Raw genomic sequence first — 26,377 nt, forward strand, 5'->3', positions numbered from 1 at the left:
GCTCCAGCTCTGCTAAAAGTATTGCTTATGGTTTTAGAATGCCACAGCCAGAGCCTCCTTCCTAAATTTCCCCTAGGACCCCAAGTAACACCCACTACCTTGGAAAGCCAAAATAGCTATGCTACACGTGAAGCCACTACTATGGACATGCAGTAGTTTCATACCCGCGTGTCTTGGTCTGTGCTTGTCCTACCTACAGTTCTTGTGTCGTCCCCTGAGCCAGACATGCTAGAGTTTGTTCAGGTCTGCCATTCTCAACAACCCTCCCCCAGAATGTTAGCACTCTATTTTACCTCTGGCTTCCCTACCAGAAGAGGGCACCAAAGCCCCTCCGAGATGGGACAATCTTACCCTAAGCCTGTCTGGCACCCCACCATCACGCTGACACCCCCCTCCCCATGCCCAGTGAGGCCCAGGCAGCACTTACCTGGCACACCCTGCATACCTCTCCCCGATCCCAGCCACAGTCAGCCCCACAATGACCTACAAAGGGGGGGTAGCCACTCAGCATGATGTAGAGGACCACACCCAGGCTCCACAGGTCACAGCGCTTGTCATAGAAAGTGGCCTCATCCCTAAAGACCTCCACCACCTCAGGTGCCATATATTCTGCAGAGCCACACTGTAGGGTAAAGGCATGGGAAGAGGAGATGGCAAAGAGAGAGGGTAAGTTCATGGGTGAGCAGACGGCAAAATACAGAACATAATTTAAACAAGAGCACAGAGGATGGAGCCAGAGACAGAAGTCCTTGGGAAAGCTGCAGGACTCACCAGTACCCCAAGGACACAAATAGAAACTTCATCCTACAGCTCACATGGCCAACTCCAAGTTACTGTCTTGTGCTCTTGGGTCTTTCTCCAGTGGCCCCAGGTAAGGAGCTCCAGGAGGGCCTTCCTACCTCCTCTCTCTATAAAGCAGACCCTGTATACACTTAAATATATGAATGGCACTGGAGGGGGATCTGTGGATATTTGCCTCTGTCCTGCAGGGAGTTTTTTTCAAGTGACTCTTGTCCATCTTTTCACTGCTTAGAGGAAGGAAACTTCAGGGTTCAAAATTCAGAGGCCATCGAATCTTGAAGATCTCTAATGAAATGTCTGTTCTCCCTGCCCTTTAGGAAGGTAAGGACGGACAGAGGCATGGCCGTGGCAGTCTCAGGCTAGGATCGTCCCAGGCCTTGAGCGGAAGACTGTCGAGACGAACTAAACACATGCATTTTGCTTCCCCCTCATTATTTCAGGCTCACCTACTCCTCCCTACCCCTCTACCCCACCACTCCTAACTAATTTGATTAGAAGATGGTAAGTGCTCTCAGGAACAGATAACATTTTGGTTACTGGCAATTAGAGTTAATGAATTCCAGAACAAGGGAGTGCCATATGTTGGATGCCAACATGGAAACATTCCTAATAACTAATAACACTGCTTAGAATGAGACACAATAAAAGCATATTTAAAGGCAAGTCTTTTTTTTTTTTAAAGAAGGCTATTAGGAAAATTCACTGATGAAGCATGAAAATCTCAAAAGAATCATCCTAATTACAGCATATTAAGGACGTGGGAGAGATGTCTTCCGGAGAAGCAGCTCCCAATGCTACCATTTGAAACGCAAAGGGGGAGAAACAACAGGACAAGAGATCCTCTGTGCAGATGGCCTGGGACCTCAGTTTGCCCACAGAGTGAGTTGTGTACTTTCCCGGATGGGATGATTGTTTCTACCCTCTACTGCAAGGGGGGTGCACTGAGTTCAGCAGGGAAAAGGGGCTTACAGGCTCTCCACAGCCTCTATGCAGTAGGGCAGGCTGTGCAGTGTCTGTTTTCACTTGGGGCAAGAGATAGGATGCAGTCTATTTGCGGAGACAATGGGTTCTCCTTTGGCAGAGGGGACCCACCCCAAGTGAAAGTTCCAATGGCAGTCTCATTAGCAACTGGGTGGGAGGGTCTGAGAGCCCAAGCGCCACTTCAGCCTGAGCAGACCACCTCGAGTTCCTTCCCCATCCTACTCAGAGTGGCACAGAGTCGGCTGCTCCTCCACACCCACACATACAGTAGCAGGGGCACAGGGGACTAGGCATACGTACTGGAGTGGTCAGCTCTGGTGTGGTTATGGGTGTGCAGGAGTTGTTCAGTTTCACCCCACTGCCCAAATCAAAGTCACAAATTTTCACTGGAGACACCTGCAGAGGAAGACAGAATCCGGGGGCTGTCATAAGAACCTGGAGGCAGTGGGGACAGAATCCGGGGGCTGTCATAAGAAGCTGGAGGCAGTGGGGACAGAATCCGGGGGCTGTCATAAGAAGCTGGAGGCAGTGGGGACAGAATCCGGGGGCTGTCATAAGAAGCTGGAGGCAGTGGGGACGCAGCACGACCACCAGAGGCTTGGCTGTCAATGGCACCTGCTCTTTCTGCCAGGCTGTATCTACTGTCCTCGGGTTAGCAAGGCATAGGAGGACTGACTCCAAGCTCTCCTTTTCCTTACACTCTTAGTTCCTAAGGGAGAGGGAGCTGAACTAAATGGGGTTAAGATGGCTGTGACCTCATTGTGATTCTCTTACTCCTCTCTACTTTTTCATCTAGCCTCCTCCCTTCCTCCTTTCCTACCTCCCCTTTCCTCATGACAGGGTCTCTCTACATAGCCTGGCTGACCTGGAACTCACTACATAGACCAGGCTGACCTCAAACTCACAGAGATCCACCTGCCTCTTTTTCCTGAGTGCTGGGATTAAAGGTGTGCATCACACTTCCCTGTTTTAGCAATTCTTAAATTACAGCCTAGTGGCATCAATTATAAACACCATTACTACCATCGATTTCCAAAATTCTTCCATCCTTCCAAGTGGGAACTAAACTTTAGCAATTCCTGGCCATTTTGACCCCCTGCTCAGGCAACTCTAACCTACTTCTGTCTTGAAGAATTGGCCCGTTTTAGATATTCCACATAACCAGAACATACATATTTGTGTCTGGACTCCTTTCACTTTGCACAATGTTTTCACTGTTGTTGTTTGGGCAGTGCCGGGAATAGAAGCCCAGGCTTCGTGCATGCTAGGTTAGTACCCTCCCACTGCCGTACCTCCGGTCCTGGCATAAGCATTTACAAGATTGACGTATGTTATAACAGGTATCAGAACTTCATTCCGACACGGCGTTTCTAGGCTTAACCTTTGGATATTCGCCACATTTCAAAGCACCAGCAATGCATGAAGATTTCAACTTCCCCACATCCTCACCACCAATCACTGTCTATTATAAAAATATGGCCGTCCTAGTAGGTATAGAGTAGCATCTGTTGCTTTGATCTGTACTTCACTAACAACTAAGGATGCAGAACACTTTTCTATGTGCTTGCTAGTTACCTGCAAATCTTCTCAGAGTAAAGTCCACTTCCTCAAGCCCTTTGACATTTCAGAATTGAGTTGCTACTCCGTTGTCGAGTTTTAGGAGGCCTTTATATATTTTGGAGTTAAACCTTTATCAAGTAAATTACTTTCAAATATTTTCTCCATTATTTGTTATCTTTTCCATTTCTTGATAATGCCTTCTGACATTTAGCCTCTCTTAAAATTTAGTTTTTTAACCATAAAAGGGGCAATAAACATGTGCCACAGAGAACAAATGAAACAAAGGGGCTAAAACACCTTGTAGTCAGAGGCAGTAATGGGAAGTTCTGAGCACCCACGCAGCTCTAGGGTCAGGTTACCTTAGTGTTTGTCCAGGCTTTTCCATTTGCCATGGATGACCATCTTAAGGTGTTTTATAAACACTAAATAAGCATAGATGCCTTGCACAATATGAATATTTGAAATGTTAACTATTATTAATGATCATAATAATGATACATTATGAAGGTATTGATGTGGGAGGTGATGTATGCTGTGAATATGCTTTATTGCCATTGGTTAGTAAAGAAGCTGTTTTCAGCCAATGGTTTAACAGGGAAAAGCCAGGCTGAAAGAGATATATAGGGAGGATAGGCCATGCCAGAGAGAAGCCATGTAGCCCTGCTGGAGACAGACACCAGATGCCAGATGGAACTTTACCCGGTAAGCCACAGCCATGTGGTGATACACAGATTAATGGAGGTGGGATAGTTTAGGATATAAGAATTAGCTAAAAATATGCTTAAGCTATTGGCCAAACAGTATTACAAATAATATAGTTTCTTTTTTAAAAATATTTATTTATTATGTATACAATATTTTATCTGTGTGTATGCCTGTAGACCAGAAGAGGGCACCAGACCCCATTACAGATGGTTGTGAGCCACCATATGGTTGCTGGGAATTGAACTCAGGACCTTTGGAAGAGCAGGCAATGCTCTTAACCTCTGAGCCATCTCTCCAGCCCCAAATAATATAGTTTCTATGTGATTATTTTGAGTCAGGGTGGCTGTGAAACGAAAGAGTGGTTTCCCCCAACAGTGTATGCCAGAACCACTGACAGAAAGTCACAGTCAAAACAAATTTTTTTAAAAGACAGATTTTATGTAGCTGTGGCTGTCCTGGAACTCACTATGTAGATCAGGCTGGCTTTGAACTCATGGAGATCTGCTTGCCTCTGTCCGGAGTGCTGGGATTAAAGGCATGCATTACCACAACCAGCAGAAGTCACAAAATTTTACTTGCACTAATACATTAGCATCCCCACAAAGAAGTGTGTTATGGACTGACACATTCCCTTCCAGCCACCTCTTAGCCATGAGCTAAGCTTTAGCACTCAGACAACCCATTCCTGCAGAAGTACATGCATGCACACACATGAAGCTGTGAATGTGGACTACTGGTCTACCAACCTCTTCTAACACAGAATTTTGTTAAATTCATATACTTTTATGGAAATGCAAACACTTTCATTTACTAGTAGATGGGCTAAGGTAATGTTTATATAGGGTGCACTGTTCAACATAAGCATTGACGTTTTACTATTAATGACCACTTCTGGAGACAGAAATAGAAACAAACTCTTATCAAGAAGAGTTCCTAATTATTAGTTCTAATAGTGGACACCAACTGGCATTATACCACACCATAATTAGCATTTATGAGTAGAGACACAGCCATATAAAAGGATGCTTTTCAGTTGTCCCTGACTCACACAACTACTCTGAAGCACCGAGAGAGGAAATATTAATGTTGTGCAAGGCTCATATACTTCATGAGCTCACAGGCTGAAGCCAATTATACAGATGGTAAGATCAAAAAGACTACTTGAAATTTTTTTTGGGGGGGGGCGGTCATTTCAGATAAGGTCCCATTTAGTAGCTGAGGCTGGCTTTGAACTCATGGTAACTCTCCTGTTTCAGCTTTCTGAGTGCTGGGATTGCGGGTATAAGCTGCTACATCTTGCTGGAATGTGGGAACATTACATATTAGGTACAACATTCTCAACCCTGCATTGAGGCCGAGAGGCATTTCTGAGCAACATGGACTGTAACATCCCAAACCAGGTCCTCAGTACCTTTTCTGGAGATTCACACAGTATATTTTCTGGCTTCAGATCACGGTGAGCAATGCCTGGAATGACAAACAGCAAAGAAGGGGTTAACACATGCACATAATTATCAAACATTCCACACACAATTAATTTTTTCCAAATGCTGTTGTTCGCAGATTAATTCCCAATTATGGTACATTAAAAAATCAACGAGCTGCAGGAGGAGGCAGTACCCAGAGACACAGACAGAAAGTGCAGTTGATTCTGCGAGTTCTTTGAAGTGGCAGCTTTAGAAGTCTGGCAGGGATAAGAAGCGCTAAATGAATCCCAGCCAGCCTACTTTCCCACTGCGGAGACGACCACAAGGTCTTACTGTGCCACCTGACACGGAGCACAGCAGACAGCCCTGCAGATGGCAAGGCTTGGGACAGTGATGCAGAAATAACTAGTGCCTTGTTTGAGAGTATCTTGGGGGCCTGGACGGTTCTACCTCATTTCTTCTTGTGCAACTGATTTTAGAAAAAGATTCCTCCAATGTGACTCCTGGGATGCTCAGAGGACCAAGAGTTAGCCTGTGATTCTCATAGTTCCAGAGACAGACACCCCAATGCTTGGGCCAGACCTCCTGCAGAGGCCTGCAGACAGTGGCTGACCCATGATGGGGTTAAATTTTTGCTGAAATGGATAAGACGGCACCTGGGGGAAAACCATCTTCTAGCCACAGAAAGGAACAGAGTCAACATGAAGCCATGTTTCTGGCAGAGAAAACAGAATTCTCCCCTCCTTCCCTCCACAGCACACACAACACTGAGACACAAGACCGGGAAGACTGAACAAGAGTCAGACAGCTTCTGAGGCCTGGGAAGCAGCTAAAGAGAGCGAGGGGAAAGTGAATCGCCATACTCAAACTCCCTGGATGATCAGCTTCTCCGGCAATCTTCCAATTCCCTATAACAGGCCAGGCCCAGGCTTCAGAAGTCACTTCATAGAGAAGAAACAGCTGAGCTCCAGCAAGCTAAGTAACTTCATCAGTCACCTAATTGAATGAGAACCCAGAGCAACTCAGGCCGGCCTGCACAAATTGAGTCAGGCTACTGCTCACTGCACTAAAAGTGAAGTATATTTTCCATTATGGCAAGTGCTCCCACAGAAGATCACAAGCCGCACGCGGAGCCTTCCTCTCCAAATAGGTGCCCGTGGTCCATCTGTGCCCCAGCCCGAGAACTCAGGGAGCCGGGCTGTAATAATGGACCTGCCTGAGTGAACGCACCAGCCATCCAGCTGCTCTGGTTCATTTCCCAGAGGTTAAGCTGCAGTATGCCCAGTATTTAAAAGTAGGGAACTTGTTTCGTGGCTGACCCATTCTTGCCCAATTCATCTTTCCGGCATGAAGTTATTTAGAAAACAGCCAAGTTCAGCTGGAAATCGTTTTTCATCCCCTCCAACCTCTAGTCCACGGGCAGCGTGGCAACTAGATGGTAACAGGCACTTCGGAACTCCTAAGACACCACTGGCCTCTGTTCCCTTTAGTGTATTTTTGTAAATAAATAAATAAAAAATAAAACTGCCTTTGCCCCTCCCCCAAGGTATGCTCCTGTGAAAAGTGTGACCCAGTTTTGCAATCTGCAGGGGCAGCTTGGGGAGCAGTTGTAAATCTTTGTCAGGCAGGTATTACCTGCATGCATCCCAGCTTTCAGAAACAGAGCCCCTTCCATTCATCATGCTGCACCAAGTACAGACATCCCCTTCTAGGAATTTTCAGCTCAGGTGCAAAGCCAGGCCCCAGCATGGACACCAGCAGTTTGCAGATCACTTTCAGCCACCGAGGAACCAGGAGGAGCCAATGAACCTGAACGTCTGCTCCCCTGCCACACCTGGATGTGCTCTCTGTCAGACACAGAGTGGAAGGCATGGATGACATGCCACAGCTGGGCCTGAGTCCTCACAGCACAGCTGTGCAGGGAGTAGTGCTAACTCAGTTTGCTCCACCTCCATTCCCCTGCCCAAACCAGGCACAAAGCTTTACTTCAAGGAAAGTAATTTTAGAAATAAAAACTCTTTATGTCCAGTGAGAGAGGGTAGAGGAAGAGAAGTAACATCTAACAAAGGACTACTCTGTGCCAGAGGCCACACACAAGACACTGCTATAAGCCTTTATTATATATGAATTTGTGTATATAGCTGTGTGCAGTCTTCTGTATGTACTGTGTATATATGCACATACATGACAAGAACTGCGCACAATGATCCCATTGCTATACACGGGTATAGTTCCTAACCTGTGTGCACACATATGCCCACAAGACACAAAGAAGATACACACAAATACATAAATGAATTCATCTAATACATAACAAGTGTAACGTGTCAACCACCATGGAGAACACTGTCATCTCTCCTAGTCCTTACCATAACACCACAGGTGGGTGCAACCGCTGGAGGACCACAAGAGGGTTACCAGAGGGTAACTCAGTTTTCTATGGCATTAAAAATGTATTTAATAGTCTAATGGACTTATGGACATGTGGAAATATTTAATTCACTACAGAAGGTCTTAAATTATCATATGCACAAGACTACCTATACCCTACCAGGTTAACTTGAAAGAGAGATACAGGTGATATGCTTTAAAAGAAGAAAAGGAACGATGCTAGAATGTTCACATGGCAATGGGCCATTCGTTTATGAGTTTTACATTATTTGCAAAGAAAAGGAGGGGCTGGAGAGATGGCTCCATGGTTAAGTGTGTTAATCATTCTTCCAGAGGACCCAAATGTGGATCCCAGCACCCACAGCAGGCATCTCATAACCACCTGTAAGCCCAGCTCCAGGGGGATCTGATGCCTTTGGCCTCCTAGTAAATCCTCAGTTGTATATACCACCACACAGACACACATGCATAATTAAAAAAATTAATTTTAAAAAAAAGAAACATCACTTACATAGAACAACGGCGCACCATTCCACACATGCTATGGGGGTGTGAAATCTGTCTTCTTCTCCCTTCTTTTCCTGTACCTCTGTCTTGCCACATTACCATCTCCCATCTTCCATAGCAAACCCTAGAGACATGTCACTTCCCCTTACTAAGTGGACAAGTTTGAATCTTGAGGAACCAGCTGCGCTACCTCTAGACAGGTCCCCTTCCAGGACTGTGACCTCTACCTTGGTACCTAGAGGCTGCCAGCCCAACCTGCCCACCCAAGGCAAAGGTTTCCATCACCTTTAGTATGCAGGAAGTCAAGGGCAGTGGCAACGTCCCGCACCACTCTGCTGGCTTCTAGCTCATTGAAGTGCTTCCGCTTCTGGATGTGCGCCAGGATGGAGCCTGGCGGGGAGCAGAGGGACAAGAAAAAAGGGTTTTGTAGGCTCTGGTAAGCATCACTTCTTACAGCACAAGGTTGGGGTGGGGACATGGGGCTTATTCATTGCTGAATGTCTAGCACCAGCTGTGGTGCTGGCACGGCAGGACCTGCATAATTCTGCTGAACCAGATCACCCCTATGAGGAGTTCAGATGTAGAAAAAGAATTATATACAAGGAAAAATATACTAAAGCTACTGGGGTTGATCTGGCTTCTGAAATCAAAAGGAGCTAAAAGTGAACACACATAGGGGTGCGGGGGCTTAGAGACATTTCCTCCTCTTCCTCTGTACTCAGATCCAGATGAGAACACAGGCCTTCCAGGGGAAATTCCCATGCTCATTGTGTAAGTAAAACCCTGGGGGGAGGGGATATGAGAAGACAGGACTGCTTTTCCTCCTAAAATTCTCCTTTACACGTCATTGTTAATTTTGTTGGCAATGAATAACATTTATTAAGTATTTACTATGTGCCAAGAACTGTTCAGTCCTCCTTAAACACATTATCTCAACACAAATGCACAAAATGGACAGAACAGCTATTCCCATTTTATGAATAGGCAATTTCATATCAAAAATGGTCAAGCAATTTGCCTAAGCTCACACACTAGCAAGTGATGGAGCTATGACTTTTGCCCAGTAAATTCAGCCTCAGAGTTTGTGTACACTTCCTTTCATTGGTGGTCCAACCCCTGCGGGGAGGTAAGCAGTCTTGAGCCCATTCACAACCCTTTCAACCCTACAGTCTGGCTTCAGCAGAGCCACACCTTAAGTGATATGGCTAAAGAAGACTTAGCTGTGCCCAGTATTCTTAACATGTAATCCATACTCACTACTGGACGCCAGTATTTCTGGGCTGAAGATGGTCCTAAAAATGGTCCATGCTTATTCATTATGGCTTTTGCCCTGCTGAATAAGTCTCTGGTTTCTAAATTGATTTAAACAGCAAGGCAGAGAATACCGTTCTGCATACTTCTCAGGTGTCCCTAAGCACAGTCAGTTGTCTTACTAACACCAACAGTCAGCACTCATGGCCCCTCTGTGCCTCTCAGCACAGGGCTCAGTGTTTCTCAAGCACTGCCTCATTCAGTCTTCAGCAGCACTGTGAGGTAGGTGCTACCAACAGCCTGTACAGATGAGAATGCCCTTTGGAAAAGGCTGATGTTTCCAAGGTCATGGTGGCTGAGAAGTGTGACTTAGGTTTAGCTTTGATAGTTTCTAAAAGCCCCTCCATGAGGCGTTCGACTGAGCTCTGCACATTCCTGTAACTTCACCTTGTGAATGTGTCCTAGGGCTGGGTGAGCAAAGGGGAGGGAATGTGTCATTGTTGCTTTCACTGTGTCAGAAGAGCCACTTAAATGTACATTCCAGTGACAGCAGTGTGGTGGCAGAAAGGTATCTTCCTTCTGCCTCAAGGGTGGCGTGTTCTTGTCCTCCTTGTATCCTGAGTCTGTGCTCCACACAATGGGGCCTCTTCTCCTCTGTTTAGCCTTTCTAGACTTTACAATAGAAGCCAAAGCTTCCACTTCATAATTAATTTAGTTAAATAGTGAATGTGTCAAAACAGCGGATTGATAAATTGATCACTAACAGTATCTCTATATGACTCCTATTATAATGAAAAGGCTTTTATAGACTGCCCGCACAGGTGACATTCTAAGCTCTGCAAAATGCTAATTATCACCCTTCCCTGCGGCCTCCCTTCTCCCAAACCAAGGGCAGCTTTTAAGTCCTTCATCCTTTTTATTAGCTTGACTCATTTCAGAAGTCTCTGGGATTCATGATGGATGATCACCACCCTGGGTCTTAATCCAAAGTCCAAACACATACTCAACGAGATATACCTCCTTGCAATTTCTCAAAGACCAAGTAAAACCGTGTGTCATCTTCAAAGAATTCAATCAGCTCCAAAATGTTCCTTAAATAGAGAAAAGGGGGGAGCATTATATGCTAATGTCCACTAATAAATATCCAGTACAGTGGCTGTAGTGGGCAGAAATCAACTCGAATCAGAATGCTTATTAAGGACTCATGTTTGAGAAGCAGATTCAGGTCACCTTATCTTTCCATAATGTTTAGTCTCTGGTGCTTTCGCCAAGTCTGTGCTGTCAAACCCCAACCCTAAAACCCACTAGGTAGAGTTATAAAAAGTCCTGGTCACATTAAACTGAATAAAATCTGCAGCCGACTGGAAGCAATTGCGGCTAATAACACTGAATAGTAGGTGTGTGTCCTGGAGGCAAGCAGCAAATAATTACTTGCCCTCCCTCTTGCCCATAAATCATGGGGCAGTATTTACATTGCCTGGAGAAAATGGAAACATCTGTCAAATAGACTTGGGGCCTAACGTGGGCACCGCTAGACCCTAACTGCTAAGCGCTGCTTAATGAAACCGCCGCGCTCCTGGCCACCGTAGCACTTGTGGCCTTCCCCGGTGAGCACTCTCTGTCTACCCGAGTACTGCACTGCTCTGCCAACAAGGTCGTCTTGTAGCTCAGCGGGGAAGTCACCAGCCTGGATATTGGAGGTGTTGGGGGCTTTTTTCTTTAGAAGAACGAAATAAACCTAGTCGAGTCTCTAATGCTGAACTAAGAAGCTGCAGGGCTGAAAATAAAAATCTGTCCCTCGTAAAAAAATGCTGACCACTTGGGGAGATACCAGGCTTTTACTAGTGTGAAGGCGTCCAAATAAGATGGCCAAATGGCCTAATTTGAAAGAAGATTGTAGAGGCAGTGCCTGGAGTTAAATCAACAGCAGCCTCCATCGTCCGAGCTTAATAACAAAGCCATCAATACCAGGCCACTGGCTCCCTGCTGACCCTGCCAAGGAAGAGGGGGGGGGGCAAATCTTGGAGGTGACCCTGATTTAAAGCCACAGAGGGAGGACCACTCATTTGTAGCTGTGTAACACGGGCTAAAGGTTACTGTGGCCCGGTTATCAAGCAGAGTGCTGGTCCGACTTCAGCACTGTAAGGCAGCCACTGAGAACAGGAAACAGCAGGGAACAGTCTTCAACACTGTGTCGGGGTTAAAGCAGCCCTAAAGATTGCTACCAGGCACTACTCTGCTGGACCATCTTCCAAGGCACTGGAAGAAAATGAAACCCCATTTCTTCCTCAAATAGACACCGACTGGGGGTGCTCATCTTCCTACCCATGAACTACTATCCCTTCTCTGCCCTGGATAGATAGAAGTTCCATGAGCTTGTGGAGACGCAGTGACGGCGATGTGGGAAGAGCTGGGGGTGGTGAGAAGGGATCCCTCCTGTGGCCAAGCATTCTCCAGAGAATCTGCCACCTACATAACACACTCACTTGTTTCCTTGACACTGATACAACGTCTCCACTTCACGGAATACTCGACTCCGACTGTGCCCTGCTTGCTTTTCAATGACCTGTGGGAAGAATGAAATGTGTCAAGTACACTACCTGACCTCAAGATCCCCAGCCAGAGCCCCTGGGAGGAGGCAAGGTCAGACACAGTCCAAATCTACTCTTCAGCAGGAGCTGGAACAGCCTTCAGTGACATGGGAAGCAGGACAGCAGCCGGAGGCTTCCATGTAGTTCTCTCTGGCCATGTACACCATTGTGGCAGCTTACACAGCTGCTGCTCTGGGGCTGGAGAGATAGTTCAGTGGTCAAGAGCACTGGCTACTCTCCTAGAGAACCTAGGTTCAGTTCTCAGCTCCCACATGACAGCTCACAACTGTCTGTAACTCCAGTTCCAGGGCATCTGATGCCCTCACACAGACAAATAAAAATCAGTAAAATATGAATCTGCTAGCTCCTGGCTGCACATGAGGGCTGGAGCGATCAGTGAGGCAGCACTTTCTACTGACTCTTAATCTCAAAGAGCAGGTATGACTGTGTTGAGATGGAGAGAGGGTAAGGATGAAGGAGGACAGGGTGGAGAGAAAGCAAAGACTACTCAGATGCCACTCTGCAACTCCTATAGACAGAAGAAAACACTTCCTCTTCTGCTAACTTTCTTCTCTGGCAGGCTCTGTGTAAGTAATTTAGACATTCTCTGTTGGTCAACCCTGACAACCATGCTAAAAAGATAAGGAAGGTGTCTATCTTCTGTCCACTCCCAGTCCTCTCTCTAGCCCACTTGCGCCCAGCCTAGACAGAATCTTGAGCACCAAGGGCTTTGCTTCTCCTCCCATAGTGTGGGCAGCTCCTACTGCCTGGCTGCATCTCCACTTGGAGCGTCTTAGCAAGTGTTGACTTGAGGAACACATGAACCCACTCAGTAGAGGTTTGCATGGGGTCTAGCTGACTCTGAAAAGCTCTCTGGAACTATCTGGAGCCCTGAAGCATTGGAAACAGAGCCTGCAGGCAGAGCTAGCCCCACTTCACAGCTCAGAAGGGAACATCCTGACCCTTTCTTCTAGCTGCCTGGCTCAACACTTCAAAAGAGTCTACTTTGATGTAGCACAGTAATGTGTATCCAACCGTAACTTGGGTTAGTTACACCTGTTAGGAAATCATTCTGGACCCATCTTTTGAACTATCAGCAAAGTGCAGTGCTGGGGAACAGAAACCATGTTACTCTGAGCTATTCAACTACATTCATCAATCAGGAATTGAAGCACTATTACTAAAAACTAAGAGAGAAATTGGAGTTCAACCTGAAGATCTGAAAAGCAAAACAGTCAGCCATTGGCTCTTACCCCAAGCTTAGTTCAAAATGGCGATCCTGTCTCCAGAAATCTCAGAATGAGACAGTGTCTGAGAGCTGTCTCCTCCTATTTTATAATCCTCTTTAGGGCTGGTATTAAAGGCGTGCACCACTGGAATTAAAGGCACGCACCGTCCGGTTCTTATGCCAAACTAGTGTGGCTACTGGGATTAAAGGTGTGTGTTACCACTGCCTGGTCTGTAAGGCTGACCAGTGGGGCTATTTTACTCTCTGATCTTCAGGCAAGTTTTATTTATTAAAATACAAATGAAATGCCACTACAAGGGATGGTCAAAATTAGAGACAACTCTCCAGCAGGCAGGCTTTCCAGCAACAGCTGACTTCTCTCTGAGGAGGTAACCAACGAATGGACTCACCACTATCCAGGGAGCAGATCATGGATAACTACTTTGAATTAGAGGCAGTGTGGATCAGATTGTTTGGACATTTCATCCCAGTTCTGCAGTCACTGTGTGGATGCTTAAAGGAAAAGCAGTAGTAAGCCATGTCTTGGGAGTCATGCTGTGAGATCTGGCTTGTTTTAAATTACCTAAATTTTCCTGAGAAACACGGATCAGAGGGCCATGTTTTCCTCCTATGACTCACTCTGGAAGAAACAGACCTGTTGTCCATCCATCTGTCCATTAATCTGCCCATTTGTCCATCCATCTGTCCATCCATCCATCTGTCCATTCATCCATCTGCCCATTCATCCATCTATCCACCCACCCATCTATCTATTTATTCATCCACCTACCCACCCACCCACGCATCAATCTATTCGTCCACCCACCCACCCACTCATCCATCCATCCATCCACCCACCCATCAATCTATTCGTCTGTCCATCCATCCATCCATCCATCCATCCACCCACCCATCAATCTATTCGTCCACCCACCAACTCATCCATTCATCTGTTTTTTTAGACAGAATCTCTCTATATAGCTCTGGATGACCTGGCATTTACTATGTAAATCAGGATGGAACTCAGGATGTTTTGCTTGCCTTGGCCTCCCAAGCACTGAGATTAAAGGTGTGTACCACTGCTGTGGGATAATGCTTTTGTACACTGTAAAGATTTGTCACTCATATTGATTTAATAAAACAATGATTGGCCAGTAGCCAGGCAGGAAGTATAGGTGGGGTGACCAGACTAGGCAAATTCTGGGAAAAGGAAAAGTAAAGAGTCACCAGCCAGACCCAGAGGAAGCAAAATGAGAATGCCTCACTGAGAAAAGGTACCAAGTCACATGGCTAAACATAGACAAGAATTATGGGTTAATTTAAGTTGTAAGAGCTAGTTAATAAAAAGCCTGAGCTAATAGGCCAACAGTTTATGATTCATATAAGCCTCTGTGTGTTTCTTTGTTCTGAAAGGCTGCGGGACCAGGCAGGACAGAAACTTCTGTCTACACACCATAACACTGGGCTCCATTCAACTTAATATTTACATATGTGTGTCTATGCTTTACTCATTTTTAAGCATATTAAAAATTCTTTTTAATTTATAGCAATTCGTTTACAAAGAGGAAAGGAAGTAGCTCTTTTGTTATATGTGGAGCAATACCCTAGCCAGAAGGCTAAGCAGAGACGTTCTACATAATCATAATCCACAGCTGGGATTGAGGAGAGCTGGTTGGAAGAGATGTTTCTTTGGATCCAGTTCAGCAAGATTGCCCCAAAGGAGGCAATGCTTAGACCGGATGGCTCAACTGGCTGTTCTAAAATAAACTAAGTGATATGCCTCCCCAGCTTCCATAAGCCTTTCCATGGAAAACTCAGTGGTCCTCAGTGTGTCTCAGAATCATGGGGACACTTTTGCAAAGATATAGCTCCAGGCTCTCTCCTACACCGAGAAACCTGTCTCTTTGTGCTGCTGGCTCACTGGTTGATGGCTGCCCACTGCAGTTGACATCTGCCCTCCATCAGGGTTTTCCAACCATCCTGAGGATCACACTTGAATGGTGACATACATACACAGTGCTGGGCCAGGCCTAATTTCTAATGCACTTGGGCAAGATCATGAGCATTTCTCATACTCCAGGGGGCACTGGTGCTGCTGTCCCAGGGGCCCTACTTTGAGAACCTCAGCCTCTATCCCTTCAGTAGCCAAAGGGTTTGAAAGTGAGACATGCCAGAGTCATGAAGCTAATTAAAGGCAACACTGAGGCGAAGTCCACATCTGCCCCAAAGCCGAGTGGTCAGTCACTTCAGGTCTTAGTCCTCACTGTCCTGATATTGGTCCTTGCTTGTACTTTGTGGTTTATCATAATCACTTCACCAGATTTTGAGGGCAGGAACTGTCACTCTCATTTACATATAGAAACCAGGGCTTCACAGGTTCAGTGAGTTGCCCGAAGTCAAGTAAGTTTGTTAAAAATGACTCAGGTTGCCAGGTGGTGGAGGCACATACCTTTAATCCCAGCACTTGGGAGGCAGAGAAAGGTGGATCTCTGAGTTCGAGGTCAGCCTGTTCTATAGAGCTAACTCCAGGACAGGACCCAAAGCTACAGAGAAACCCTATCTCAAAAAAACAAACAAAACAAAACAAAACAAACCCTCCCTCTCCCCCCAAAAAACCCAAAAAAAGCAGATTCAGGTAGAGCGTCTACTTCCAAAGCTGATGTCGCTTATTGCAGTAATCAGAAACAGTCTACTATGTACAGACAAGGATGTAAGTACATTACATATATTAATTTATTTAATCCCCATAATCCTATGCAGGTTTTATAATTTACACTCATTTACAGAAGAGGAAACTGAAGGACAGGAGGCTGAGTAACTTGTTCAAGGTCAAAAAGCAATTAAGTTGAATAGCCCAGATTTGAGTCCGGTGAATTCAGGTGTGGTCACCCTCCGTCCTGTCCTGTTCTTTCTGAGCTACCATGCTGCATAGTACACAATTTATTTGATGTGGGACAAGCTAGGAAAGACAATTTGCAAAGTAGAGGTGGGACTGTGTGGGACACTCACTTTGACAGCGTATTCTTTGCCGGTCTGCAGGCTCACGGCGCCCTGGACTTTGGCATAGGCTCCCTCTCCCAGCAACTCAGAGGTCAGCTTGTACACATCTAGAGGGAAACAGGCGAGAGAATAGCCAGGTGAACCACCCCACTGCAAGCCATGGCGGGAAGAGCGACTGTCACTTGGCTTCTCTGGTCTGCTCATCCAGGCAGAAGAGGCCATGGTGCCTGCAGCCTCAGTGACAAGAACCTCCCAGCTCTCCCAGACAGCTCCCGACTCTCAACAAGACTCAGCAGACACCTATTCCTCATTTTAGAGATGAGGTCAGAGGAGGGATTTCAATTCAGGGACCCTCGAAGAAGGGTATCATTTGAATGAACAGCATTCATTCATTTACTTATTTGCTGAACACCTACTATGTGCCCAGCTCTGAGCCAGGCATGGGGACAACTATTTTATACACACAAAGCGGAGGTCACCAGAAGAGCCTCAGAGGTTTCTGAAAGTCACCCACAGGAAATGAAGACACAGAGCAGGATGTAAAGAATGCCTTGAGGTTCCAGGTCAGAGTGGTCATGGCAGAGCAGTGACAGACCCTGGCTGGAGGAGTGTTCAGAACACCTGCCCAAGGCCACAATCAACACAATTCTCTGAGCCCCTTCCAAAGGAAGCTGTGGCTCTACCACAACCCTTGCTGGAACTGACCTCATCCTCCCTTGTTCCCTTCCTCAGCTGCTCTCTTGAGGCGACCTAGTTTTTAAACCTACAGCCTGAGCAGAAGACTTGATCAACATCAGGAGATTTTATCACTCTTAGTCATGAGATGTCTGTTGTCTGTGCTTGCATATGTGACAGGAAACCTTTCTGTGCTCAACAAACAAACAAAAGACCTGCTGATCTGTGACGTCTTCTAAAGCCCCAGGGACTCTTCTCTCCCCTACTGCCCAACACACGCGTGTGTGCATACACACACACACACACGTGTGCGCCAGATGTGGTGGTACATTCCTTTAATCCAAGTATTTGGGAGGCAAAGGTAGATAAATCTCTATGAGTTCAAGGCCAGCCTGGTCTACACAGTGAGTTCCAGGACAACCAGGGCTACATAGAGAGATTCTATCTCAGGAAAAAAAAGAAAGAAAAACAATAAACCTCTATACTAAGTGCTCTGTTGGTTCCATTACAGTCTATCCTTGCAGCTGTCTATAGGAATGGATGGCCCATGTTGACACTGTTGACTACTACCTGTAGGTGATTTAAAAGGCGTGCTTCTCTCCCACAGCATCCTTCAGTACCGCCCTTTACACCAGGATGTTAGGTGATAAGAGTTAAGTATTTCTGATTCGTACAGTGTTTGCTATCAGAACATTCTACAAAACTATCAATTTCCTATGTGTGTGCAAGTTTAGGAAGAGGGCCCATGAGGGGAAGTTATTTCAAGTCTCACGGTGAAACCCACACAAAGGAGATATGCTATTCCTAAAAGAGGCTACTGACCCTTCATCACTTAGTGATTCACGTCTTCTCATTGAATGCCCAAATTAACCCTGGTGGCCCCCAGCCTAGTGCCTTAAGCCTGGTCATCCAAACTGTCTGATGACGTAATGTCGTGTACCCTAGATGCAATGACTTCTCAAAAAAAAGCACATGCAGCACAAGTTGCTGCAGCCTCTGGGAGGCTAGTTCCCCACTTAGAGAAGACTGCGCTGTCACTGTGGCTGTAGCTTCAGTGTTCTTGCTTCCTCTTTTCTGGTTCTTCTACCCCCAGCCTTGCAGGAACCACCAGAAGGCAGCTCGCATCAAAGAGGGCTGGCATATGTGAGGCTCTTAGCTCTCAGATTGGCTTTTCCGCTACTGAGGCGATGCTCACGCCACTCAGAGGAGGCCAGTACCTCGCCTGAGAGATTTGCCCATCCTTTCTCCCTCTTGATCGCTTCTCACTCACCCGTCTTACTAATCACAAGGATGACCTGGCTCTGAGGTGAGGTGTCCTGGAATCTGGTCCCGAGGATGTCACAGATGCCCCTCCCCTCTTGCAGCCCAGACTCAGGCCCAGACCAACCTTCAAACTTTCCTGGCAGAGAGTAAGTGGCCCGGGTCTTGCGCTTCTTCTTCCTCCTCTTGTCACTATCCACGATGGGAAGGGGCTCACTGCTGCCCATGTCTGGGAGACAAGAAGGAACATGAAGGAAATTGCACTGTACTGATCAAGCAGTGAGTTTACCCATAAGGAGAAAAGAAAGAGACCCAGGAGCTTTATACTGACGGTTTTAAATATCTGTGAGAGATATTGATTTGTTTTGACCCAGGAGGCAAAACTAAAGGCAAAACCATTATAGGAGATCATTAACTGTGGGAAGGGACTCAGACAGGCAGCTAGATTAGGAGAGGCCACCATAAGCCTGCATTTGCCAAGCTCATTAACACATGGATAAAGATCTGCCACCAGCTAAACCAGAGTTCCCAAACAGAACAAGCAATCTACAAGCAAAGCCCACCTGTGATCATCAGAAAGGGAGGGTCCTTGGGGCTAGGAGCTAGGTAAGGAAGGGATGAGGAATAGAACCTGATGGTAAAATCAGAAGCTGAGCGCTATTTCCATGGATATGCACTGGGGGCTGTGAAAGGCCTTCTACAGAGTCCGCTTTATCCTCAAAGACAACAAGAGGGGTGGGGGCTGGGCTGAGCCTAGCCCCCAATTCCTTCAACCCAGGAGCACAGATTGAATGCCACATCATCCTCTCTTTCCCCGGTCCTTCCTTGAAAGAGTGCAGAGAGGCCCGCAGCTGACAAGTCTAAGACAGGCTGCTGGATGAGGTCACTTATTGTAAAAACATCATTATCTCGCCCTGGCAGGCACCTGGCTCCCATGCTGGCAGACACAGACATGGGACATATTGGGCAGGAAGGGTCAGGACAGAATGAAAGCAGTAGGAGACGGAGAGGGGAAAGAGAGAAAGAGGAACAATGAGAGCCAATCGCAGTTTTGTTTCTAGGCCACTCTAGTAGGGGCCTTCCCCTGCTAAAGATAAATTACTTATAGAACATGTCGTGGCCCTGATCCAGAGTGGAGCCTTAATACTCTTTGCCTGCAGTTAGAAATAATAAGATTTCTCTCAAGTCTCTGGGTCTAAATCCCCACCAGGGTGATTAAACCTCTACATCCTTCTAAAATAGAGGCACTGAGAGCTGATGGGCAGAGGATGTGAGACTTTCACACCAGACTTCAATAAACATAGGCTCTAAGGGTTGGCTTTTCTTGAGGAATTCAAAATGGAATCTGGCTCTTTGCTCACTGAGGGCAAGGCCCACTCCCTCCTCCAAGGGTCTGATGGAAGATTGCGTAGTGCCACTGCCCAATTGCATGCTGCTCAGAGAGGCAGGCGCTTGACAGCTGTTAGCAGGAAGCATGCAGAGCGCCACTTGCGGTGCCACAATCCAGAAAGCACAACTAAACAGTGGAGCGTCTGACGGCTCTACTTAGAGGCATCCCTCCTTCCCTTTTAGGGAGATAACAGCAGGTTTTCAATTACACTCCAGAATAGGGAAGAAAACACACACACACACACACACACACACACACACACACACACACACACACAGAGAGAGAGAGAGAGAGAGAGAGAGAGAGAGAGAGAATCCACAGAGTATCTAAAAGTACTACTCCTGTCGACAGCTTCAAACACAGGTTCTACCTGGGGACAGCAACGCCCTATGGCTCTCAAAGGGTTAAACGCTGCTACTGAAGTAGCCACACGCATAAGGTAAATTACAAGGAAAAATGCCATCCAGATGCATTTACAGGACGTTCCGAGAAATCCTTTAGAAACAAAGCACAAGGTCATTCATCTTTGAAGGTCTGGAGGAGCAGGGCAGGATGGGACAGGACGGGACACGACTGGACTATGTCCCTCTGGTATGCGATCTTGGGTCAATGCTCGTCCCAACTATTTTCTCACCAGTGCTGCAAACCCAGAGTGGAGTGAACAGATTGCGGTTTCAGCTCCTTCACCCTCCCCTGGCCACATTCCGATTAGTGGCCTGCGGACAAACCAAACAGCCAACAGGCAGGCAGTGTGGAGAACAGCAGGAGAGCTGCAGCATTGTGACTCACAGGGGACTCTCAGGCACACTTACAGCTCTAGATAGAAAACCCTGTTAGCAGCAGTTTATACGTGCTCTTTACCACAGCAGGACTGTGCAGCCTCCAGTGGAAGCAGCATGCCCCTGGGCAGAGCCACACATTCAATATTAGATTTATGGCTTCACATACACAGACAGAATACCTGGTCTATTCTGCATGGATCTCAGTGGAAGATGGTACTCCAGGAGGGACAAATGGTTAAGGTTTTTCTTGCAAACAGAACTTGTTGAGGGAGAGTTGTTTTTTGAAACTAGGAAGGAAACATGTAGGAAAACAGTGAAATGAAAAGAAGCATGTATAACTTACCCTGCTTCCGTAGCAAGAGATTGCTGGGAAGGAGGCGGGCACACTCCAGTTTTAGCATGGAGTATGTCCCAGCCACTGGACAAATGCATCCTCAGGGAAGCCCCACAACCACGCTGTACCTTGACCTCCCCATTCCCCTGGTTGTAGGAATTCTTCCTGGCCATCAAAGCCGGCTCAAATGTCCTTACCCTATGCAGCTCCCCAGTAACTCCAGATGAGTTATGGTGTGTGCAATCAATCACTCTGGAAGTCAGGCATGAGACAAATGGGGTAGCACTGTGTAGAACTAGTGGCTGGTATGTCTGCCTCTGTCTCCAAGAGAAGCTCCACTAGGACACTGATTTTCTCTGGCCTTGATCATTCCCTGGGTTCCTGCTGTCCTCTATGCACCGCTGTCTCTTCTGTAAGTCACAGTACAGCTTCAGCTGAGTACCGTCAATCACAAACTGCATTGAAACGGAAAGAGTATATGGCACATACAGTATGTGGCGCAAAGGCCCCTTAGGTGCCCAGTGCACACTCTGAAAGAAATGTGGGTATGCGAGTGCCTTGCAGATGATTCAGGGAAAGGGAGCTCTGGGCTCTGAACCCCATCAACTCTATCACACACTCTCTCCAAAAAGGTCTCAGATACAAAAGTTCTAGAAGCCTGGTCCTCTTTTAGACTAGGTGATGGAGGAAGGTTATTGGCTAATAAAGAAACTGCCTTGGCCCATTTGATAGGCTATCCCTTAGGTGGGTGGAGTAGACAGAATAGAATGCTGGGAGGAAGAGGAAGTGAGCTCAGATGCAGGGCAGCTCCTCTGGGAGACAGACGCCATGCTCTCTTCTCCAGAGCAAACACGATGAAGCTCTGACCCAGGATGGACGTAGGCTAGAATCTTCCCGGTAAGCGCACCTTGGGGTGCTACATACATGAACAGAAATGGGCCAAGCAGTGTTTAAAAGAATAGAGTTTGTGTGTCTTTATTTTGGGGCATAAGCTAGCCAGGTAACCATGAGCCGGGCTGTGGGAAGAGGCCCGCAGCTCCCTACTACAGACTAGGTAATGTGAGGAGGACGTAAGCAAGCAGTTTTCCAGACAGACTGCAGTGGTCTAGAGGCTCCCAGCACTTTGTCTCCAGCCCTCATGCTCACATCAGCAGTACTTGGGGACCCCATCTGTGTATTCTTGTGGAGGCACACGTGGAATGAGTGGAGGCATACTGCAGATAGGGAAGGCAAATGGGCCTGGGTCAGGAGAACAAAGGAAACATTCTGGTGCTGGTATTACCAGAGAACCTCAAGTCAAGCAACTCTGCCTCTTAAAAGCCTTAGTTCCTTCATCCTGAGAATAGGTCTAAAAACACACCTCTTCCGGCTGCCTGCTAGATTGTTATAAGATCTCAACGACACAGTTTATACAAATGTGCTTTAAAAATGTATTGTATGTGTATAGCTATGCATGCATGCATATGAACACAGACAGAATGCGAAGTCTAGGGAAAAATGCAGGAATCTGTTAATATGACAATTTAAAGTGTGAAACTGTCCAGTCATGCTGAATAGTTTATATGCCTCCCCCTCTCCCCCCAAAAAAACAGGGTTTCTCTGTAGCTTTGGAGCCTGTTCTGGAACTAGCTCTTATAGACCAGGCTGGCCTCGAACTCACAGAGATCTGCCTGCCTCTGCCTCCCAAATGCTGTGATTAAGGACGTGTGCTACCACTGCCCGCCATTTATATGCTTTTTAAAATAATGTCCATATCATTTTTAATTTATAGACATGCTCTATGTGATGGGGTTGTTTTTATTTTCTTCTTCATTCTTTTCAGGATTTTCCAAACTATACATGATTGAAATTTATCATTTTATCTCATCATTGTCTGAATCAAATTGTACTTCAAACAAAATAAGTGGGCTGAGGGTGGTACACGGAGCTCAGAGTTGGGGCTGCAAGGAAACTCAGTAGCAGAGCTTTTACTTAGATGGTCAAGGCCTTAATTTTTATCTTCAACACTGGGGAAGAAGAAAAAAAAACCTTTTATTGAAAACACTTTGTAACTTAGAAGCTGATTGCAGTTTTTCAAATGGTGTCTAGATTTCTCTGTATTAAAATCCAATGTTTAGCTGGGTGTGGAGGCAAAGGCCTTTAATCCTGGCACTCAGGAAGCAGATCTCAGTGAGTTCAAGGTCAGTCTGGTCTGCAAATCAAAAGTCAGGCAGGGTTGCACAATGAGTCACTGACTACACAATGGTGGAGAGTAACTGAAGAAGACATTCAGTGCCAACCTCCTGCCTCCACACCTCTGTGCACAAATGTATATCTGCACTTACTTAGACACATCCATCCATCCACATGAATAGATTTCACTAGAAGTATAGCAGTAGAGGTTTTAAGGATACAGATCTAAGACTCAGTCTGGCACCTTTACTCACGGAACAATTGAAAGAGGCTAAGGAGTCCTGGGGGCAGGGACACAACCTATAGCAACAACAGGTACTGGCCGGTGTTCTCCCCAGCAGACAACCTCAAGGTCCACTTTCCAAAGTAAGTGTCACTTCTTGATAGAGCCTGACGAGCCAGCCCTCAGGTTACCAGACAGCACTCCATTCTTCGATAGAGTCTATACATATAGATCGCCAGCTGTCATATCCATGTGTAACACCAGAGGGTCATCTGGTTCACTCGGCTCTGAAAACAATTCTTACTCCCTCCCCGCTCCAACTCTGGAGCTCTTTAAGGATCCCAGTCTGCCTGAGTATTTCCTTCATTTGAAGGCTTTCTAGGAAAGGAAGAATAGTGGAGAGCAGGTTGAAGGGCATTATCAGAGGCAAAGCCAGCTGTGTCCTCAGGGTCAGCTGAGGAGCATGGACAATGGCAGGAAACCAAGGGGCTGGGAGCAGCTGGGTAAGAGTGCTTGTCTACCGTGCTCAGGACCCTGGGTCCCATCCTCCTTAGCAACCATAACAAAACCATAGACAAAAAAGGAAATGGAGGAACTGAAGGAAGTTTGACACACACTTTAGGAAGGGGTTGAGTAAGCCATGTGAGACCAGGGAAGAGGGAACACAGGAGACTGGGGTCATCTGTGTCCCTGTAGACAAAAGTTATGTCCCTGTAGACAAAAGTTATGGTGCACACTACCATAATATTTACAGTGTACACTCTCATGTGGTCCTCACGTGCCAGGCAATGTCGGAAGCCCTTTATAGTTACATACTCTACAGACCCACTGATGCAAGCTTCACAACTCCGAAGCAAGCATAATTACTGCCCACATTTTACAAATGAAGAAACTGGTACAGATGGGTAAAAGTGGTATGCCATGATCATCTCATGAGTAAGTGGCCATGCTAGAACTTAAGCCTGGACTCTGGCTCAAGAATTCTAACCTGTGATGATGCTGTTCTCAAGCATTGATGCTGGAAGGCAAAGGAGGCAGCTGGTGACAACCAGGCACCAATGCTATTGTTTATAAATCCTGGTAAGTGCTTCTTTACTGATGTGCTGTGCTGGCTAATTTTATGCCAACTTGATACAAAGTATAGTCATCTGAAAGGAGGCAATCTCAACTGAGAAAATGCCTCCATAAGGTCTGGCTGTAGGGCATTTTCTTAATTAGTGTTTAATGGAGGAAGGGTGCAATCCATTGCAGGTGGAGCTACCCCTGGGCTGGTGATCCTGGGTTCTATAAAAAAGCTGACTAAGCAAACCATGGAGAGCAAAAAAGTAAGCAGCACCCTCCATGGCCTCTGCATCAGCTCCTGCCCTGACTTCCTGCAATGATGGGCTGTGACCTGGAAGTGTGAGCTGAAATAAAGTCTTTGCTCCACAAACTGCTTCTGCTCACGGTATTTCATCACAGCAACAGAAACTCTAAGACAAGTGCTCTGAGACTCTGACCTCTCAGCAGCTGTCCAGTCCCTCAGCTCACTGTTTACACACATGTTTTTTGCATGTGCTCTGATGTCAAAAAGGTTGGGCAGCTCTCATCCAGCTTACCTAAGCACAAAGCCCTAATATTCACATCCTCACTACTGTATTAGTTAACTTTAACCTTCCAGAAGTCTCTTCTTGCCCTGGAATATCTTAGTATTTGTGTTTTGTCATCTTACAGAAGATGAGCTACAAACCAGTGTCTAAGTACTTTATTTATGGCAGTTCAGAATGAAGCAAGGTGGCAATCTTCTCCTGTCTGACTTAGGAGTTGGATGTGGTTTCTGATGACATCACTATTAAAATGAATCCCTGGATATTGGGAATCCGCCACCACCGCTGTAATAAGCCAATCAAATCTAATTAATAAATCCAGGCTTATTCTGAACAAAGCAAAGGCAGACCCAGGAGAAGTTGAGGAGACTACAATTGGAACCCATGAGGTGGGGGCTTTTAATGACCTCTGGGAGTGGAGCCTCTGATGGGGCTTTATCGGGGGCAGAGTCTGGACTGAGGCAACTCCAGGGAAGTGGGCTGGGGGTGTAGCTTCCACCCGAACATTCCAGATTCTTTGGGGGCTGGAGTGAAGTTTCCACCTGAACAATTACTAGGTATAAGGGCAAAGGAAAAGGCACATTTGAGCAGAAGTTGGTCAAATTTAACAGACAATAAATGTCAGGAGTCACGTATGGAAGTAGCTCCATCAGAGGACAGTCTGTGAGAGTCCACAGAACTGGAGGGTTTTTATTTCAGGACCTCTGTGGTGGCTTGAAGGAGGAAGTGTGTCACGTGTGGGAGTGGGCTCTGAGGTCTCCTATGCTCAAGCTAGGCCCAGTGTTGCATTCACTTCTGCTGCCTTCGGATCAAGATGTAGAAAGATCTCTCACCTCCTCCAGCACCATGTCTGCCTGAACACCGCCATGTCCTGCCAGGACGATAATGGACTGAACCTCTAAAACTAAGCTACCCCAATTAAATGCTTTCCTTTATAAGTGTTGGGGGTTGGAGAGATGGCTCAGAGGTTAAGAGCACTAGCTGCCCTTCCAGAGGTCCTGAGTTCAATTCCCAGCAACCACATGGTGGCTCACAACCAACCATCCATAATGAGATCTGGAGTCCTCTTCTGTTGGTGGAGTGGCGGGGCTGTGTCCCGCCACCCGGTTAGCTTTACCCAGAATAATTACACGGAAACTGTATTCTTTTGAACACTGCCTGGCCCATTCGTTTCAGCCTCTTATTGGCTAGCTCTTACGTATTGATTTAACCCATTTCTAATATTTTATGTAGCACCACAAGCTGGCTTACCAGGAAAGATCTTAACCTGCATCTGTCTGGAGTGGGAGAATCATGGCGACTGACTGACTCGGCTTTTTTCTCCCAGCATTCTGTCTGTCTACTCTGCCTACCTAATTTTCTGCCCTATCAAAGGGCCAAGCAGTTTCTTTATTAATTAACCAATGAAAGCAACAGACAGATACAAGACCCACCTCCATCACTCTTCTGGCATGAAGGCAGAACACTGCATATGTAATAAATAAATAAACATTAAAAAAAAGAGTTTCCATGT

At 46.4% G+C, this 26,377-nt stretch overlaps 1 protein-coding gene across 7 annotated transcripts in view; it reads right to left on the minus strand.

The window, feature by feature from the left end:
* The window catches only part of Mknk1 (MAPK interacting serine/threonine kinase 1), a 40,985-nt gene that overhangs the window by 3,960 nt on the left and 10,648 nt on the right, over positions 1 to 26,377 (minus strand). For 3 of the 7 annotated variants that reach the window (XM_057784336.1, XM_057784335.1, XM_057784337.1), the window contains exons 3-12: positions 21,081 to 21,338; positions 20,729 to 20,836; positions 18,505 to 18,606; positions 16,452 to 16,549; positions 12,110 to 12,189; positions 10,641 to 10,714; positions 8,658 to 8,762; positions 5,459 to 5,514; positions 2,083 to 2,178; positions 428 to 622 (exon numbers count right to left, since the gene is read on the minus strand). In XM_057784336.1, coding sequence (XP_057640319.1) covers positions 428 to 622; positions 2,083 to 2,178; positions 5,459 to 5,514; positions 8,658 to 8,762; positions 10,641 to 10,714; positions 12,110 to 12,189; positions 16,452 to 16,549; positions 18,505 to 18,606; positions 20,729 to 20,744 — 822 coding nt within the window. In that variant the 5' untranslated portion in view covers positions 20,745 to 20,836; positions 21,081 to 21,338. The remainder of the gene's footprint in view (positions 1 to 427; positions 623 to 2,082; positions 2,179 to 5,458; positions 5,515 to 8,657; positions 8,763 to 10,640; positions 10,715 to 12,109; positions 12,190 to 16,451; positions 16,550 to 18,504; positions 18,607 to 20,728; positions 20,837 to 21,080; positions 21,339 to 26,377) is intronic. The other 4 variants (XM_057784340.1, XM_057784339.1, XM_057784341.1 and 1 more) reach the window with 3 other exon arrangements.

This window comes from Chionomys nivalis, chromosome 11 (assembly GCF_950005125.1).
Source record: "Chionomys nivalis chromosome 11, mChiNiv1.1, whole genome shotgun sequence".
Classification (NCBI taxonomy): Eukaryota; Metazoa; Chordata; class Mammalia; order Rodentia; family Cricetidae; genus Chionomys; species Chionomys nivalis.